The sequence below is a fragment of the Cheilinus undulatus genome, linkage group 1, assembly GCF_018320785.1.
Source record: "Cheilinus undulatus linkage group 1, ASM1832078v1, whole genome shotgun sequence".
NCBI lineage: Eukaryota > Metazoa > Chordata > Actinopteri > Labriformes > Labridae > Cheilinus > Cheilinus undulatus.
The window spans coordinates 54,321,825-54,337,754 of NC_054865.1; the positions used below are offsets into that span (position 1 = coordinate 54,321,825).

At 41.8% G+C, this 15,930-nt stretch overlaps 1 protein-coding gene across 2 annotated transcripts in view; it reads left to right on the top strand.

Annotated features, from left to right (window-relative positions):
• The window catches only part of tspan4a (tetraspanin 4a), a 351,848-nt gene that overhangs the window by 76,493 nt on the left and 259,425 nt on the right, over positions 1-15,930 (top strand). Inside the window, exon 2 of one of the 2 annotated variants that reach the window (XM_041789126.1) lies at positions 3,746-3,825. In XM_041789126.1, the coding sequence (XP_041645060.1) occupies positions 3,763-3,825 (63 nt within the window). In that variant the 5' untranslated portion in view covers positions 3,746-3,762. Of the gene's footprint in view, positions 1-2,353; positions 3,826-15,930 lie in introns of those variants that run through there. The other variant, XM_041789116.1, reaches the window with a different exon arrangement.

The following is a 15,930-nucleotide window of genomic DNA, read 5'->3' on the forward strand; positions in this document are numbered from 1 at the left end:
AAGCCCTCAGTCACTACATTTACTTTTCCACTGCCTGCAAGAAATAAAAGACTGGCTGGCTCAAAACTTTCTTCTCCTAAATGAACAAAAAACTGAAATAATCCTATTTTGCCCACCAGACTCCACCAGCACCCTACAGAAAGACCTGCAAAAAATCTTGGTGTGATTTTTGACTCTCCTTTTACGTTTGACAAACAAATTCTGTAGTGAAAGGCTGCTTTTATCAACTGTGTGCCTTAGCAAAAGTTAGACCGTTTTTATCTTTTACAGACACTGAAAAAATGATCCACATTTTTATAACATCACTGCTTGACTACTGTAACTCCCTCTATCTGGGGGTCAGTCAGTCTGCTTTGTCTCGCCTGCAATACGTGCAAAACGCAGCAGCCAGATTTTTAACAGGTACACGCAAACGGGAGCACATCACCCCTGTACTCACCTCCCTTCACTGGCTCCCAGTTGATTTTAGAATTCATTTTAAAATTTTATTGCTAGTTTTTAAATCTCTCCATGGTTTAGCCCCCTCCTATTTATCAGACCTTTTAACCCCATATACCCCACCTCAGTCCCTCAGTTCCTCTGAGCAGTCCTTCCTGGTTGTCCCTAGAGTTAGACGTAAACTCAGAGGTGACCGTGCTTTTTCAGTGGCAGGTCCACATCTGTGGAACAATCTGCCTCCTCAAATTAGAGGTGCTAACACTATTCATTCACTCAAGGCCCAGCTCAAAAGCCACCTGTTTTCCATGGCTTTCAATACTGCTTAGAGACTTCACCAATCAAAGAAACATTCTCCTCTCAATTGAATGTGTACTCTCTGCCATGTTATTGTGTCTTGTCTTGTCTATGATCTCCTGTAATGTTTTGTTGTTTCTTATTATGCTTTTATTGTGAAGTACTTTGGTCAGCTGAAAGCTGTTTTAAACGTGCTATATAAATACAGTTTACTTACTAGAAAAAAAACAAAAAAAATGTTCAGTTCAAGTGACTTCCGGTATTAGAAGACAAGATATTGCGGCGATTCTCTGACTTCCAGTGTGAAGTGTAGGTCCTCCAATGTATCCAGGTACTCTTGGAAAAGTCGGGGATAAAAAAACTTGTCCATTTGCAAATGCAGCTCACCCTGGAGAATTCTGGGATGTTTTAAGGGATGCAGTGGATGTGTGAGGGTTCTCAGGAAACTTTCAATCTCTGCCTCCTTTTTGCACTTTAGGTTAGAAACCTGTCGGATGTAATTTTTATTACAGGACAGAAGCTTTGGCATGAAGCTGGCATAGTAGTAGAAGGCTACATACTGTAAATGCATGCTGTTATCTTTTACTGCTCATACTTGATCATTCCTTTCCCTGTAGATACAGTCCAAAATCTCTCTCTTCACTTTGATTCTGCACCATATCTTAGTGAGGTTTGGCATTAGAAACAGTCTCAGATGCTCTTTACAACACTGTCAGCCTGTCAGTCAGTCACATTCACTCTCCAAGGCCGCTGCCAAACAAACAAAAAAACAACCCCACAAGCTGGAGACCAAACAGAAATCCATTAAATACTTGATGCAGCCACAAACAGAGTCGATACCTTTGCATCTTTGAAATGTCCCTGCGGATTCATAAAGCTGCTGACCCGGATGGCTCACGGCTCGTGTTGAGCGTGTAGTTATTTTGAGTGAATGTCAGCTGCAGTGTTCACTTCACAGCACATACGTGCAGAGACATGCTTTAGGTAAGTTGTCTTTAGTATGGAAATCTTTGCAGAAAGCTGTTACATGGGTAGAGAATGACCTGAGTCGGGGTCCGGTGGGAGACAGGGAACATGACTGAGGCCGAGAGTGCCGAACAACCTCTGCATGTGGAATGAGTTCCAGTCAGGAGGAAGAGAGAGAAGAGGAGGAGGAGGAGGAGGAGGAAGGACTAGCGCGAGTGTAGCAGGCTTTTCAGCACTGGTACGTTAACAGCTCACCAGGTTTTGTGTGCGTCAGTGTGCACAAGTGCATTGTGTTTATGTGGTTATGCATGTGGAAGTGTTATCTGGTAGATGTTAGGACATGATTGGCGTGCGCGCAAGGGAGGATGGGGCTGCCAGACACTGATTGGTTGCTCTCCCTCGTAGGGTGTGGCCAGAATATGAATGACTGCTCCTGGCTTTCGCGCTGCCAGGTTTTGGGGACAGTTAGCAAGGAGGGATGGGGTGTTTGAGATTGTTCGTGTGGAGCTTGTGAGAGAAGAGAGAAAAGAAAAGGGGAGGAGGGAACAGAGAGAGAAAGAGAACGGGAGCTGGTGAAGAGAGAGAGGGAGGGAGCTGGAGGCTGCGAGGCTGGACTACCCGCTCAAACACTGCAGTCTTTCTTTGGCTTCTCTGAGGAAACTGTCTTTCTCTTCTCTCTGCTCGTCTCTGCTTCTTTTTCTCCCGCTTCTTGGCCATGACCCCGCTGGACACCTTACTCTCTTTGCCAACGTAGAGGAGAGAAAAAGGACTACTGTAGCGGAGAGAGGGTAGAAGAGGGGACACCAGCGCGCACTTTGCCTCACTGATGAGAGTCTGGAAATTAATTAACAGCCGCCGGCAGAGAGGGGGGAGCGCACAGAGGGGATCAGAGTGAGGTGCAAGACGACAGCAAGGGGGCGAGTTGATAGGTGTGACAGGAGCAGGCTGAGCAGGGAGGCTGAGACACTTTTTAGACACAAAAAGGACAAGTTAGGGTAAAGACGTGAGGGGGGGATCAAGCCGCTCTGCTCTGCTCTCATGCATCCTTTCCTCTTTCATTCATAACACCATCTTTTTTTTTCCCATCCTTTCTTCTTCTTTTCTTGTTTTCTTTTTCATGCATGTCAGCAGAAGCACATCAACCACATGCTGAACAATCAGCAGCCACTTCCACCACAGTGTAGCAATTCTCATTCTCAGTGGACGCTACTGATTCAAAGAAGTTGATTGGCTGATGCAGGGGTGCTCTTACCTCCTGTCCAAGGGTACCTGCTCAGGAATTTCTCATGAGACCAGGTAGGACGTTTCAGGATCATTTTAGCGACCCAAAGCAGCTGGAGTGGTCGAGTCAGAGCCCTCTGGTGTTTTACCTGATTGAACTGTTGAAGAGATGAAACTGCAGACCAGTTTATCTCTCCCAGCTGTGTTTGAGTGATTACTGGGATGTGCAGGTGTCTGTGTATGTGTTGGGATTATGTCCTAAATACACACTTATACAGGTGTTGCAGCAGGATTATGCAAAGTCTCCTTCTGAATATAGTGGCTCTGCAGGATTACTATGATCAAGTGAATGGCAGCACATGATCTACCACAGATTAACTCAGATTAAGAGTGATCTCCCTTAATTAAATCAGCCTTCCTGGGGAGTTAAAGGGGTTGCAATTATTATGAGCTGAAGTGGAGGTAGGTCAGAATATCTAAAAAAAATCCAACCCTCGATGGAGTAACCTCTGGTCCCTTGTTGTGGACTTTTCTCAAACCAAAAGTGACTATTGGTGACTTTAAAAGACTCGTTCAGCTTTTATAATGAGACGCTCGAGCACAGACGAGACTCCGTATCGGCGTAGTCCATCTCTGGACAGCAAACCAGACACGCCGCCGTTCAGTTCCGGGTTTCACCGCTTCAGCGGGGAGTTTGAGTATAAGCGACCGCCCTTCGCGTTCGGCTTCCACACAACAAAGGGGCCGCAGTCGTCCAAGGGGCGCTACGCACAGGGGAAGAAGTATGTGGTGTTTTACCTGGACCTTTCCTTCATATTCCTCCTAGAACTGCGGCGCTGCAGGATGGCTGAGGGTTGCATGATGGCCCTGCGATACGGAATGGTGTTCTTCAACCTCCTCTTTTGGGTGAGTCCTTCATTTATCCATCTCTGAATTTGTGTTTGTTTTTGTCAGCAGAAAGTGTTGCTGTGCTTCCTTGACTCTTCCTCCCTCTCTTACTCATGTTTCTCTTATCTGGTTTGGAGGACGCTCTGATCTGTGTGTGTGCGTCTGTGCAGTCAGAGTGGTGTGAGAGGAGTGAGGAGGGGGGAGTGTGAGAAAAGACGGATCATGCATTTAGATCGTGTGCACTGTGTGGGTGAGCCAGCTTTTTCTGTTCCCTATACAGTACTCCAAGCGTGGGCGTACTCTGCAATGTTGGCCATGTGAAGCTTTGGGATATTTGGAACTTGTGTGTAAACTCGCTAATCACAGTGTTACCTCTGTGCTGTGACTCTTCACCCAAGGCTGACTGTACACTGGGCAGTGTTGTCCAGGGAGGGGATGTGGCCAAAATCAATGCTTGTTGCAACCAATTATTTGTCCAATAATCCTGTGGTGTCGATTCCAAGATGGTACTCCAGGACTGGATGTGTCCGACCTTTTGGCTTCGTCTCGCTGAAAACACTTAGCAAGAAAATGATAAACTGTAGACGGTGGTCTACACTGTCTCCAGCCATGACTATGGCTTTATTAGCACAGCAAGATGGATTACAGGAAAAACAACTGCTCTACAACAGCTATGGCAACCCTCCAGGGATAGATTATTCAAAAACCAAAAAGTGTTGTTTATAAAGACACCAGAGTGGAGCCAATGATGAACAGGAGATACAGCACTATAAAAAGTATTCTCCTTGGATGTTTAAACCATTTTACTGATTTTATAAATGAGTCATGGTCAAAAGAATTTGTCTTTTTTGATTAAAAAAAATGCATCTTTAATGTCAAAGTGGAAACATTTTTATGAAGTGATGTCAATTGAATAAAAACATGTAATGTAGAATAAGTGACTGCATAAATGCTGCCAATTGGTGCTAGTAGTCTGAAACCTGTGTCTGGAAGGTCTAGACACTGGTTAATCCGTATTCATGGCTACCATTACACCACAAAGAAAAAAGAACACAGAAAACACTGAACATCCCCCAGAGTTCAGTTAAATCCATTATAAGGGAAGGAAAAGAATATGGCACATGTGTAAACCTGCCTAGATCAGACCGTCCTCACAAACTGAGTGAGCGCGCAAGAAGGAGACTAGAGAGAGAGTCCATCAAGACACCTGTGACTACTCTGAAGGAGTTCCAAGCTTCAGCAGCTGAGACAGGAGAGACTCTGCAGACAACAACTGTTGGCCGGGTTCTTCACCAGTCAGAGCTTTATGGGAGAGTGGTTGAAGGAAACTCAGATTAAATCTGGACTAGAGTTAACCAGAAGCCATGTGGGAGACTCCATGGTCAAGTGAAAAAAGCTCTTTGGTCTGATGAGACCAAAATGGAGCTTTTCGGCCATCAGACAAGACAGTATGTTTGGTGGATGCCAAACACTCTACTAGAGACGGACATTATTGTTTGAAAAAGGTAGACAATTTATTAGGCCTGCTGTACACATGACTAACTTAACCTTTTCTCCTTCACCTGCCTGTGCGCTGGTTGTTTAAAAACTAAAGGGTTAATGCACTCATTAAGAGCCTGAAAGGTAAAGTAAATTTGGTCACTGTCGTAGTTCCATTAAAGCTCTGAATAATGAATATTTGTGTAAATGTCAATATTTGTGTGATTTTTTTTCTCCTAATTTTATATTTAAAAAATAAAATAAACAGGCAATTTGATGAAACTATTAATTCACCAAATATTATTCAAGATATATTTTTACATATACATTTACAATGAAAATATAGTCTGCAGATTTTTTTTTTAGATTTTTTTCTTTTTTGGTTGGTAAAGATGACCAAAAAAGATGAAAAAAATGCTTTGAGTAAAATGTAATTTTTCATTGATAGAAACGTGCCAGTTTAGTATTACTTTGCTTTGGTGTAATTTTCTTACAGTCACTGCACATCACCACAAACACCATGCCCACTGTGAAGCATGGTGGTGGCAGCATCATGCTGTGGGGATGCTTCTCAGTAGCTGGACCTGGATGGTTTGTAACAGTGTTATTTTTGGCAACTATTTTTAACTAGTCTTAGTCTTTAGATAAACATCTTTTAGTTTTAGTCATATTTTAGTCATTTCTACCCTTTTTAGTTTTAGTCTTGTTTTAGTCGATGAAAACTCCAAATCATTTTAGTCCATAAAAAGTCCTCAAATTTTAATCTTTTCTTTATTCCTAGCATTTATTTTCTTACCTAAATCAAGTACCAAACCACGGTAATGTGTTCTATGCACTCTGCTAAACCTGGGGTCCCTGCTTTCTACTGCTGGGAGGTAAAAGAGATACAGATGCATTGTTTTTTGACAGATTTACCCACGGTGGAGAATTTTCATGGATTTTGAATGTCTGACAAAAAAAATCTAGATTACATTATAGTCTAGTTTTAGTCATCATCACAAAACTTAACATAGTTTTTGTCAGTCATCTTAGTCATCTTCATTAGTCATCACAGATGTATTTTTGTTAGTCTTAGGCCGGCCACACACTAGACAATTTTTTTTCATCTGGAACGATTTTTAAACCGTGAGAGACCACAGACCTCAGGACAATTTCCAATGATTTTTCATCTTTAATCCTCTGAACGCACACACTAGACGACTCAGCCAGACTGTCAGATCACTGGAGGCCACACACCTGCTGACCTGCCTACGACCTCGCATGATCACGTGACTTCAGAAAAAGAACAAAACACGGATGTCTGTCGATACCGTCTTGTTGTCTCTCCACAACAGGCTGTCCTGGCATGCTTTACAGGTGAAGCAGAAATCATAATACAAGGGAAAGACTCATGTTGTGTTCATGGTTGTGAGTGGTGAAAGTACGTATGATCCGGCTGTGACACTACCCTGCTCGCTCTCATTGGTTGCTGTGGGTACTCCGTCAGCAGCACTACGACCTAGAATCACGTTTCATATTTATGATTCAGGATTTTGGAGGCTACGACGTGATTTGGAGCAGTAAAACAATCATGTTGACACCACACACATGCAGACTACTTAGACAAACAGTCGTTTGCGATGAGGCTCCTCTCGGGATACGCCCCCACGATTGCCAGGGGAGGCCCAAATTGTGCTTAAAATCCTGTAGTGTCTGGCCGACCTCAGTCTAGTTTTTTCATGGAAAAAAAGGCTGTCGACATTTTTAGTCATAGTTTACGTCGATGAAATTAACACTGGAGGTTAAAGTGAGCATGGCAAAAAGTAAGAAATTCCTAGAGGACAAAATATGGTCTAACTGCAGCTTGGAAGAAGGTTTATTTTCCAGCAAGACAATGAGCTGAAGCATAGAGAATTTGTGGCTGGACTTGAAAAGGTCTGTTCATGCCTGATCGCTGTGCAACCTGACAGAGCTTGAGCAGTTTAGTAAAGAGGAATGGAGTAAAATCCAGATGTCCACGATGTTTGTGCCTGATTGAGACCTATCCACACAGACTCAGAGCTGTGATTGCAGCCAGTGGTGACTCTACTAAATACTGACTTGACAGGATTAGTTGTACATTTTTATTTAACTGACATTACTTTGTAGAAATCTGTTTTCACTTTGACATTAAGGCAGGCTTTTTTTGGAAAAAAATAAAGTGAAGGGGATGTGAATATTTTCTGAATGCGCTGTATCTTAGGGTACAAATTGCACCATACCACTGAGTGATGTGCTTTAGGGGGATTTGACCAAGAGACATTGTTGCCTCTGTCCTCTCCTCTACATGTCTGCGACAGACTCCAATGTTATGTGTGCATATTCATGTGATGCTTTTTGAATCCAACAGTTAGCGAGGACAGAAGGCGGATCAAATAGATGCATGCAGCAGGCAGTAAAAGGGAACGCCTTCTGTATCAATCAAACAGGATCCCTTCCTTCACGTCTGTGCAGAGGTGTCTAACCAATCAGGAATATTTTCTCTGTAGCGCCGCTCTGCTTTGACTACCTTGGCTCGCCCACAGCTGCAGGGTATCTGTTTGGGTTGAAAATATGACGGTTTCTTTCTGTATAATGGGTACAGTACCATTGGAAGCATGTGAAATTGAATAAGTCTGGAGAAAGTACAACTTTCCACAACCTTAATGGCAGAGAACATGAGCGCAACCATACTGTCTTCTCAGCTAGAATGTCACCCACAGTATTTTTTTTCATTTCTGCCTTTCAACACAAAACAGAGCACATACCACGACAGGCAGCAAACAACATTGATCATCCTCCAGGTTTTTTTTCCCTCATGTTTCATCTGGAGAGTTTCACATCTGTGGAATCATTGAATCACTACCTGCAGGTGTATGGTGTTGCTCTGGCCGTCTCACCTTTTGGATGCTTTTGGAGGATTATGTTAAAGTGTCCTTATGTATTTTTAAAATTGGTCAAGACTTGAATGCCTTCTGTTGTGTAGCCAGCCCTTACCTCTGCCTCCCCCTCCTCTCCCCCCCTCAGTGCACAACAAACACCCCTCGGCCCATCAAAGCATCCGCTGTCAATCTGCTCTATCTGCCTGATGGTATCTGTGCGCCGTGGGGACGTTTGATTCTCAGCGTCTGTCTGCTTCTGTCAATCCCTCTCTGATAGCTTCCCAACAGATCACTTTTATTTGCAGTGTGAGGCCTGTCATGATCCGCAGCTTGGTGTCACATTAAAAGAGCTTCCTCTCTGCTTCATCAGGGTTTATTTTTTCCTGCAGACTCTTTTTCCTGCAATGCAATGCAACTTTGTCGGAGTTTTGAAGCCATGCCGGCCGCTGCGGTTACCTTTCTGGGATTGCTTTGATTTGTCTTACTAGTGTAACGTAGTGGTAATGGAATAAGATGAGGCCTTGAACTATGAAATGCAATCTAGCTACCGAGATGCAATCTCCCTCTGGGAATGAGTGACCCCTTCACCTCCACATCTTCTGTCAGCAATAAACTGCCGTCAAAGAGGTGTGGTGGTGCTTCTTATTAGGGCGCAGCGTGTGTGTTGCCTCTGGGGGTAAATAATGACCGTATGACCACGGTGAGCTGCCTCCTCCTGAGCATCCAATCCTGTTATGAACCTCCAGGTAAGATCAGAGGAGCTCCTCCAATATCGCGCCTGTCGCTGAGAATGAAAGTTTCAGAAGCAGCTGATTGCCGATGTCAGACCTCAATGTTTCTCTATTTCAAGAGCAATTTACAAGCTGTTTCATGTCGATCCAAACCTACTTTCTGCACATCTCATTCAAAATTTAGACTTCTAAGCGGGTGACTCTGTAGGTGCAGGATGTGACCTCAATATTCTGTCGACAGCAGAGGAGGAGGGCCATCTCCCAGCCCCAGCATTCAACACAGATTACGTGAACAGTGGGCCAATCAAAATATGTTTGATTTGAGCTGTACTTTCACTTTCACAGCGGCACAGCAAATGAGGGTTCACATCCTGCAGGGAGAAACGGGAGCGCAGCAGGGAAGCTCATTAACAACAGCTCCTTCATATATAGATAACTTACATCAGTAAGATTCCCAAGTCCAGAGCTCAATGAGTCCTGACTGAGTTTTCGAGGAGGGTATCTCCTCTGAAATAGCCTTACTTAAATCAGTCAAAAAAAAAAAAAAAAAAAAAAAAAAATGGTAATATCATGTGCATATAGAGGAATCTAAAGCAGCCCCTGCACTCGGCTACAGGATAAAAGGATTCAATTTAAAACTTCTCAAAGTGGAAAAAGTGTCCGGCCAAAATTTAGTGTCTTGTACTTTGACTTTGCAAAACAGATTTTTTTGTGTTTAATATTTTTATATAAAAATACTGAACATAGATAGTGTCAAATTAAAAGTATATTATGTAGAAAATTGGTACAGGAATATCTCAGTTTGAATATGACTACTCCTACGTTACATTTATTTAGATTGTTTATTTCGATTGACAGTGATACCCTTAACGATACCCCTGATCAGAGTCCTTATCATTATGCAGAAAAACCTGCAGCATTGAAATCTCAGTTGTAGACATTCCAGAGCTGATTTTAAGCCCAGTGTCTAATTTTAACTCCATTCTGTGTGAAATAGTCCTCAGAGTTGGAGTTAGCCGACAGCGATAATACATTTAGTGTTAGTCCAACTCTAGAGAGAGCCGACTCATCCAAGCACAGCACACTACCCTTTCAAAGCCAGGGGGCAGAGTTTTCCCATCATGCCTTGTGTGTTAAGACGTCACCTGATCCTTGCTGGCATTCCTTTGCTCGTGTTTCTGGTGGATTGTTGTGGTTTGTCTTCTGCACCATGGGCATGGGGAGGGGGATAGAGGGGACAGCTTTCTGGGGCCAGCCAAATGGAGGGGGGCCCATGGAGGTCAGGAAAATCCTGCTCTGTTACAAGTTATTCTGTGAAAAGCAGATTTCATGTCTAACCTGAATAAAAACCACTCTTATCCGCCTTATTCCTGGGTCCGCTACTGTAAATCTGAATAAGGGCAAAACTTCCAGTGCTAAGGCAGAAGTACATAATTAGATGTAATTTAAAGGGAAACTTCAACATTTTGGCAAATTCGCCCATTGCCATAATCCCTATAGTCTTAGTAACAGGTTCGTTACCTTCAGTTGTCGGTGCAAGCTATTTTTAGATTGCTACTGCCGAGTTCGGACCTGCTGTGCCAACTCAATGTAAGCAGACGGTATTCTGGCTTTCCCTCATCAAATTCATCAAATACACAATCCAACAACTCCAAAACGCTCTTGTGGACAAGTTGTGACCTGTACATTCACCACGCTATGAAATAATCATGGAACATTACGAGACGGAGATGTTTTAAAGGTAAATGCAAAGCCAGAACTACACTCCAGACCCGGCTGTTGCACTGTGTCACTCCGCCCAGTGGTTTACTCAAGAAATAGTTCAGAGTATGTGCTTAATGCGTCGTAATGTTACATAATTACACGTTATTATTTCGTAGCGTGGTGAATGTACAGGTCACAACTTGTCCACGAGAACGTTTTGGAATTGTTGGATCGTGTATTTGATGAGTTTGATGAGGGAAAGCCAGAATACCGTCTGCTTATATTGAGTTCGCACAGCAGGTCCGAACTCGGCAGCGGTGATCTAAAAACAGCTTGCACCGACAACTGAAGGTAATGAACCTGTTACTAAGACTATAGAGATTATGGCAATGGGTGAATTTGCCAAAACATTGAAGTATCCCTTTAATAAAGCAGCTAACGATAGATGCTAACTACGAACAACAGTTGTTCGATAGAAATTCACCACGAATTTGTAAATATTGATATATTTTTGAAATCACATGTTCACATTGTTTGTTTTGTAAGCTGTAAGCAAGTAAATATGGTGATTCCACATTATTCCTGGGGGGTCTACTACTATAAATGTGGTTGGAACTTGTGGCAAAAAGGGGTTCTATGTGGCAAAAATTGGCAAAGACTTGCAACAATGCACAGAGGCAAAATAGCAGTAAAAATGAGCAACTGAAGTAGTGAAAAGGCCTTCAGTAAGAGCAAAAAAGTGTTTTAAGAGAAAAAAAAAGGGCTGAATGTGGTTGAATAAAGCTGAAACAAGTGGTTACAGTGTGGCAAAAATGTGTTCAAAGAAGCAAATGTCTGGTATATGAGGGAAAATGGGTTAAGAAAGGTAAAAGTGGGTGAAAAAGTGGTTAGAAGTGGCAAAAAAGGGGTTAACTATGGCAAAAAGGAGCACCAACTGGCAAAAATGGGTTAAATGTGGCAAAGAGTTGCAACAGTGGGTTACAGAGGCCAAAAGTGGCAAAAATGAGCAGCTAAAGAAGTGAAAAGGGCTTCAATATGAGCCCAAAAAAGTGTTTAAGAGAAAAAAAAGGCTACATTTGGTTAAAGTTGGCAGATAAAAGTAGTTAGTGTGGCAAAAATGTGTTCAAAGAAACAAATGTTGGGTACATGAGGAAAATTTGGTTTCGAAAGGTAGAAATGGACAAAAAATGGAGAAATGCGGTTAAAAAGTGGCAAAAAATGGGTTAAATGTGGCAAATTAGGCAAAGACTTGTAACAATGGGTTACAGAGGCAAAATAGTGGCAAAAATGAGCTACTGATCACAGGACTAAATCTCCCTTTACATGGCTCTCCATCTTAGAACTGGTCTTGAGGTTTAGTTACTCTTTAAATTAAAACAAAAACCTTGATAAATAACTAAAATGTGACATTATTGGGAGGCATTACTGTGCAATAGAGGAGGAACAGAGCTGTTCAAGTCAGTTTTTGTTTCCAAGCTTTCAGGGTATGAAAATAAGACTTCTGAATCCATGAACACAAATGCATACTGCAGTAAGATTTTTTCAATACTGGTCAATATTTTGTGACAAGAACAAAAAGTTCTCTGAGAAGTGACGGTGTCCTTCCTGCAGCAGTAACAGAACAAAAAGGGAATTGAAAACCAGGTAGGTTCATGTGTGCTCAAAGAGCACTGGCTGAAGTAATAGAAAGGGCCAGATAGAAGCTCAGACGGGGAAGTATAAAAATAAATAAAGTACAGCACTCACTTCTGAAAATACAACTGACCTCTGTGAACTGTGGAAAAAATGAAACACGGAGCACTGATTCTATAAAAAAGAAAGCTCAATGTAAGTGAGAAAAACAGATATTACACCAGATTTGCAAAAATCTGTGAAGGAAAACCAAGAGGAGGGCAGCATCAGTGACAGAAATATCACTGCAGCGTCACTCTGTCAAGAGCTCTTAATGCACACAGAGTTGTCTATTGCTGATAAACCCTGACGGCTGCATCAGAAAAAGAAAACTTCTCCATAACAAGATTCATCTGTGAAATTCATGTCAATTCTAGATATTCCACAAAAGTGTCAGGAAGCACTGATTCATTTCCATGGTTCTGCTGTGAAAGTAAAAAAAAAGACCAGCAGAAAAAAGGGACAGACTTCTCATGACCGTCTGCAGATGGACAGCACAAGTCTTTAAAATTTAATGCCTGCAGCCTTGAAAAGAGGATCTGAAAGGTTTGTGTCTTTGCTGAGTGGTCCGCTCAGATTTCACAGCAGTTGAGACAGAAGTGACAACCAATAGTTACGACAAATCAAAGTATTAACTTTCCTAAACTGGCTTAAAAGGTGCTAAGGTCAAAATCACCTCTTAAAGATGAAATTTAAAAGTTTAATGGCTTTCAGTGCATGGTGTGCCGCTGCAGGTTTGGGAACAGAGAACATGATCACAAGCTGTAGGTGAGCAAACAATACTGAGGTAGGTTGGTGATAAGTATTACAGAGTATATTTTTCATATATATATATATATATATATATATATATATATATATATATGGACTTAAGCACGTGTAGCACTTTTTGCTCTTGAGACCGCAGGTCACTCTTACCCATTTACACCACATTCACACACTGATGTACGGTGGCCCAGAAGTCCACTACAAAAGGGCAAAGTCTGAAACAATTGAGCAAAGATAACATGAACAAAAACACTGTTTTTACATTTCATTAAACAAATTAACACAACACTTTAATACAAGACAAAAGAAACTAGAAAAGCACTCGAGAGCGCAGACCTCCGCCGTTAGCCCTAACTCCCAATAGTGAAGAATCTTTTAAAAAATTCCTGGATCCGTCCCCATGTGCCCCCCACCACGGCATTTGCCGATTACCTCCCTGGTGGGGTGGAAACATGGTGAGGCAAAGCATTGGCTTTGCTACGGGTGAACTGTCATGGTGGAAGCATTGTCTGCCGGTGCCAACAGATGCGCTGACAATCTCACCCATGGTCTCACTGGATGACTGAAAGTCTGGCAGAGGGTGAATATTCCTCTATTCCTCCCAGCATTGTGAGTATCCTGGCTACAATTCACTGTCTTTCTCTCTGTTACGCTCCGACTCGTCTTCTCGACTGGGCGTGCGTCTTTCAATCTCTATAGACTCCAAAACTTTGAATAGAAACACACCCAAAAATGCTGCTGGGATTGAAGTTACTCATGTCCGCCACCTCCGGATGTAAAGTGGTAACAGTGCAGACCTCCGCCATTAGCCCTATCTCCCAATAGTAAAAATCCTTTAAAAAATTCCTGGATCCAGATGGTGATCCAGATCAGTCCCAAAATCTAATCAGTTCTGCCTTATGCCATTTATGCCATTTCCTGAAAATGTCATCAAAATCTGTCCACAACTTTTTGAGTTATGTTGCTAACAAACAAACAAACCCACCTGATCACATAACCTCCTTGGCGGAGGTAATAAAACATAAAAAGTCAGATAGAAAATAACAAAGTCTAAAACACTTTAACAAAGCTTGAAACAATTCAACATCAACAAAACAATTTTCACATTTCATTAAACAAATGAACAAAACACTTTTATAAATGATAAAACAAATTAATATTTTCTAAAGAAACTTACAAAAAAATTGTACACAAAATTACAAAGTCTTTAACATTTTAACAAAGCTTGAAACAAATTAACATTAACTGAAACAATTCATAAAACTAATTAACAATATGATTTTATCAATGACATTACAAATTGACAAAAAGTTCAATACTAAATTACAAATGTGAAACACATTTAACAAAATGTTTTAATTTTCTATTAACCAGGTTAAATTCTAAAAATAAAAAAATATAACAGACTAAAAAAAATTCCATTTTGACAAATTAAAAAACACCCCTTATATCAACAAGACCACTATCTACTGAAACTAATTTTGAGCAACAGTGTCTTACTGAAAGGGAATGTACCAAAGTGACCCAAGTGGTTCAACAAAAGTCCAGCCAAACTGTGCTAGTAGACTCACAATTAGTGAAATGGGGATCACCTGAGTGCAGTGAATGTGTCTCATTGTCACTGTATGAGTCATACAAGTATAAAGACACCTGTGCCTGGAAGCTCCCGTTACTGGATACTCAGTATTCTTGGCTACCATTACACCATGAAGACAAAAGAACACTCCAAACAAAAAAGGTATGGAAGAGCAGCCTATAAGTCAGAGGATACAAAAAAAGTGAAAACTGAGGCTATACAAGAAGGAGACTAGTGAGAGAGTCCACCAAGACACCTATGACTACTCTGAAGGAGTTCCAAGCTTCAGCAGCTGAGATGGGAGAGACTCTGCAGACAACAACTGTTGGCCGGGTTCTTCACCTGTCAAAGCTACGTAAATCTGGACTAGAGTTCACCAGAAGGCATGTGGGAGACTCTATGGTCAAGTGGAAGAAAGTTCTTTGGTCTGATGAGACCAAAATGGAGCTTTATGGCCATCAGGTAAGACGTCAAACACCGAAGTCAACTCAAACACACCTTCCCCAATGTGAAGCATGGTGGTGGCAGCATCATGCTGTGGGGATGCTTCTCAGAAGCCGGCCCTGGAAGGCTTGTAAAGGTAGAGGGTAAAATGAATGCAGCAAGATATGAATATTCTGTAGCGAGACAATGACCTGAAGCATACAGAGAAACTATCCACACAGGCTCAGAGCTGCGATTGCAGCCAGTGGTGACTAACTGACATTACTTTGAAGAGATCTGTTTTCACTTTGATATCAAAGAGGACTTTGGGTCATTTTTTAGTTCGTAGAGCCAAATTACATTGACCAGGATTGATTTATAAAATCATTCTGGGGTCACTGATGCCTGCTCTGCTCTGGGGGTTTTGCCGCTTTTTTCCTTGCCTTAGGCTTTCCTGGAAAGAAACGTGCTGTCCCTACTTGATGCTTTCTGTTTAGGCTTGTGGAGGGGCAGGGAGATCCCAGAACACCCCCAAATATTAGTAATGGCATAAGAGTTTAATAAGAAATAAGAAAGAGATTAAATTATTAGCTGCTAATAAACAAAAGTATTCATATATCATGCTTGTCTCTTGACAGTGCGATCCTGACTGAACTATTTTTATAGTTATAAGTTTTGACATCCCTTGGATTTCTGTCATAAAACCTGAAACCTTAACAAACCCCACTGCTTGATAGACTTCTTCTCTGTTTGTGTTCAGATGATCTTTGCACTTTCTGTTTTTACCAAAATTGCTACACTTACAACTTTTAGTCATCCTCAGCCTAGTTATCAATTTTGTTTTACTTTAGTGGCTCACTAGAGCTGTGTATTCTTGATCAAAGCTGTCATT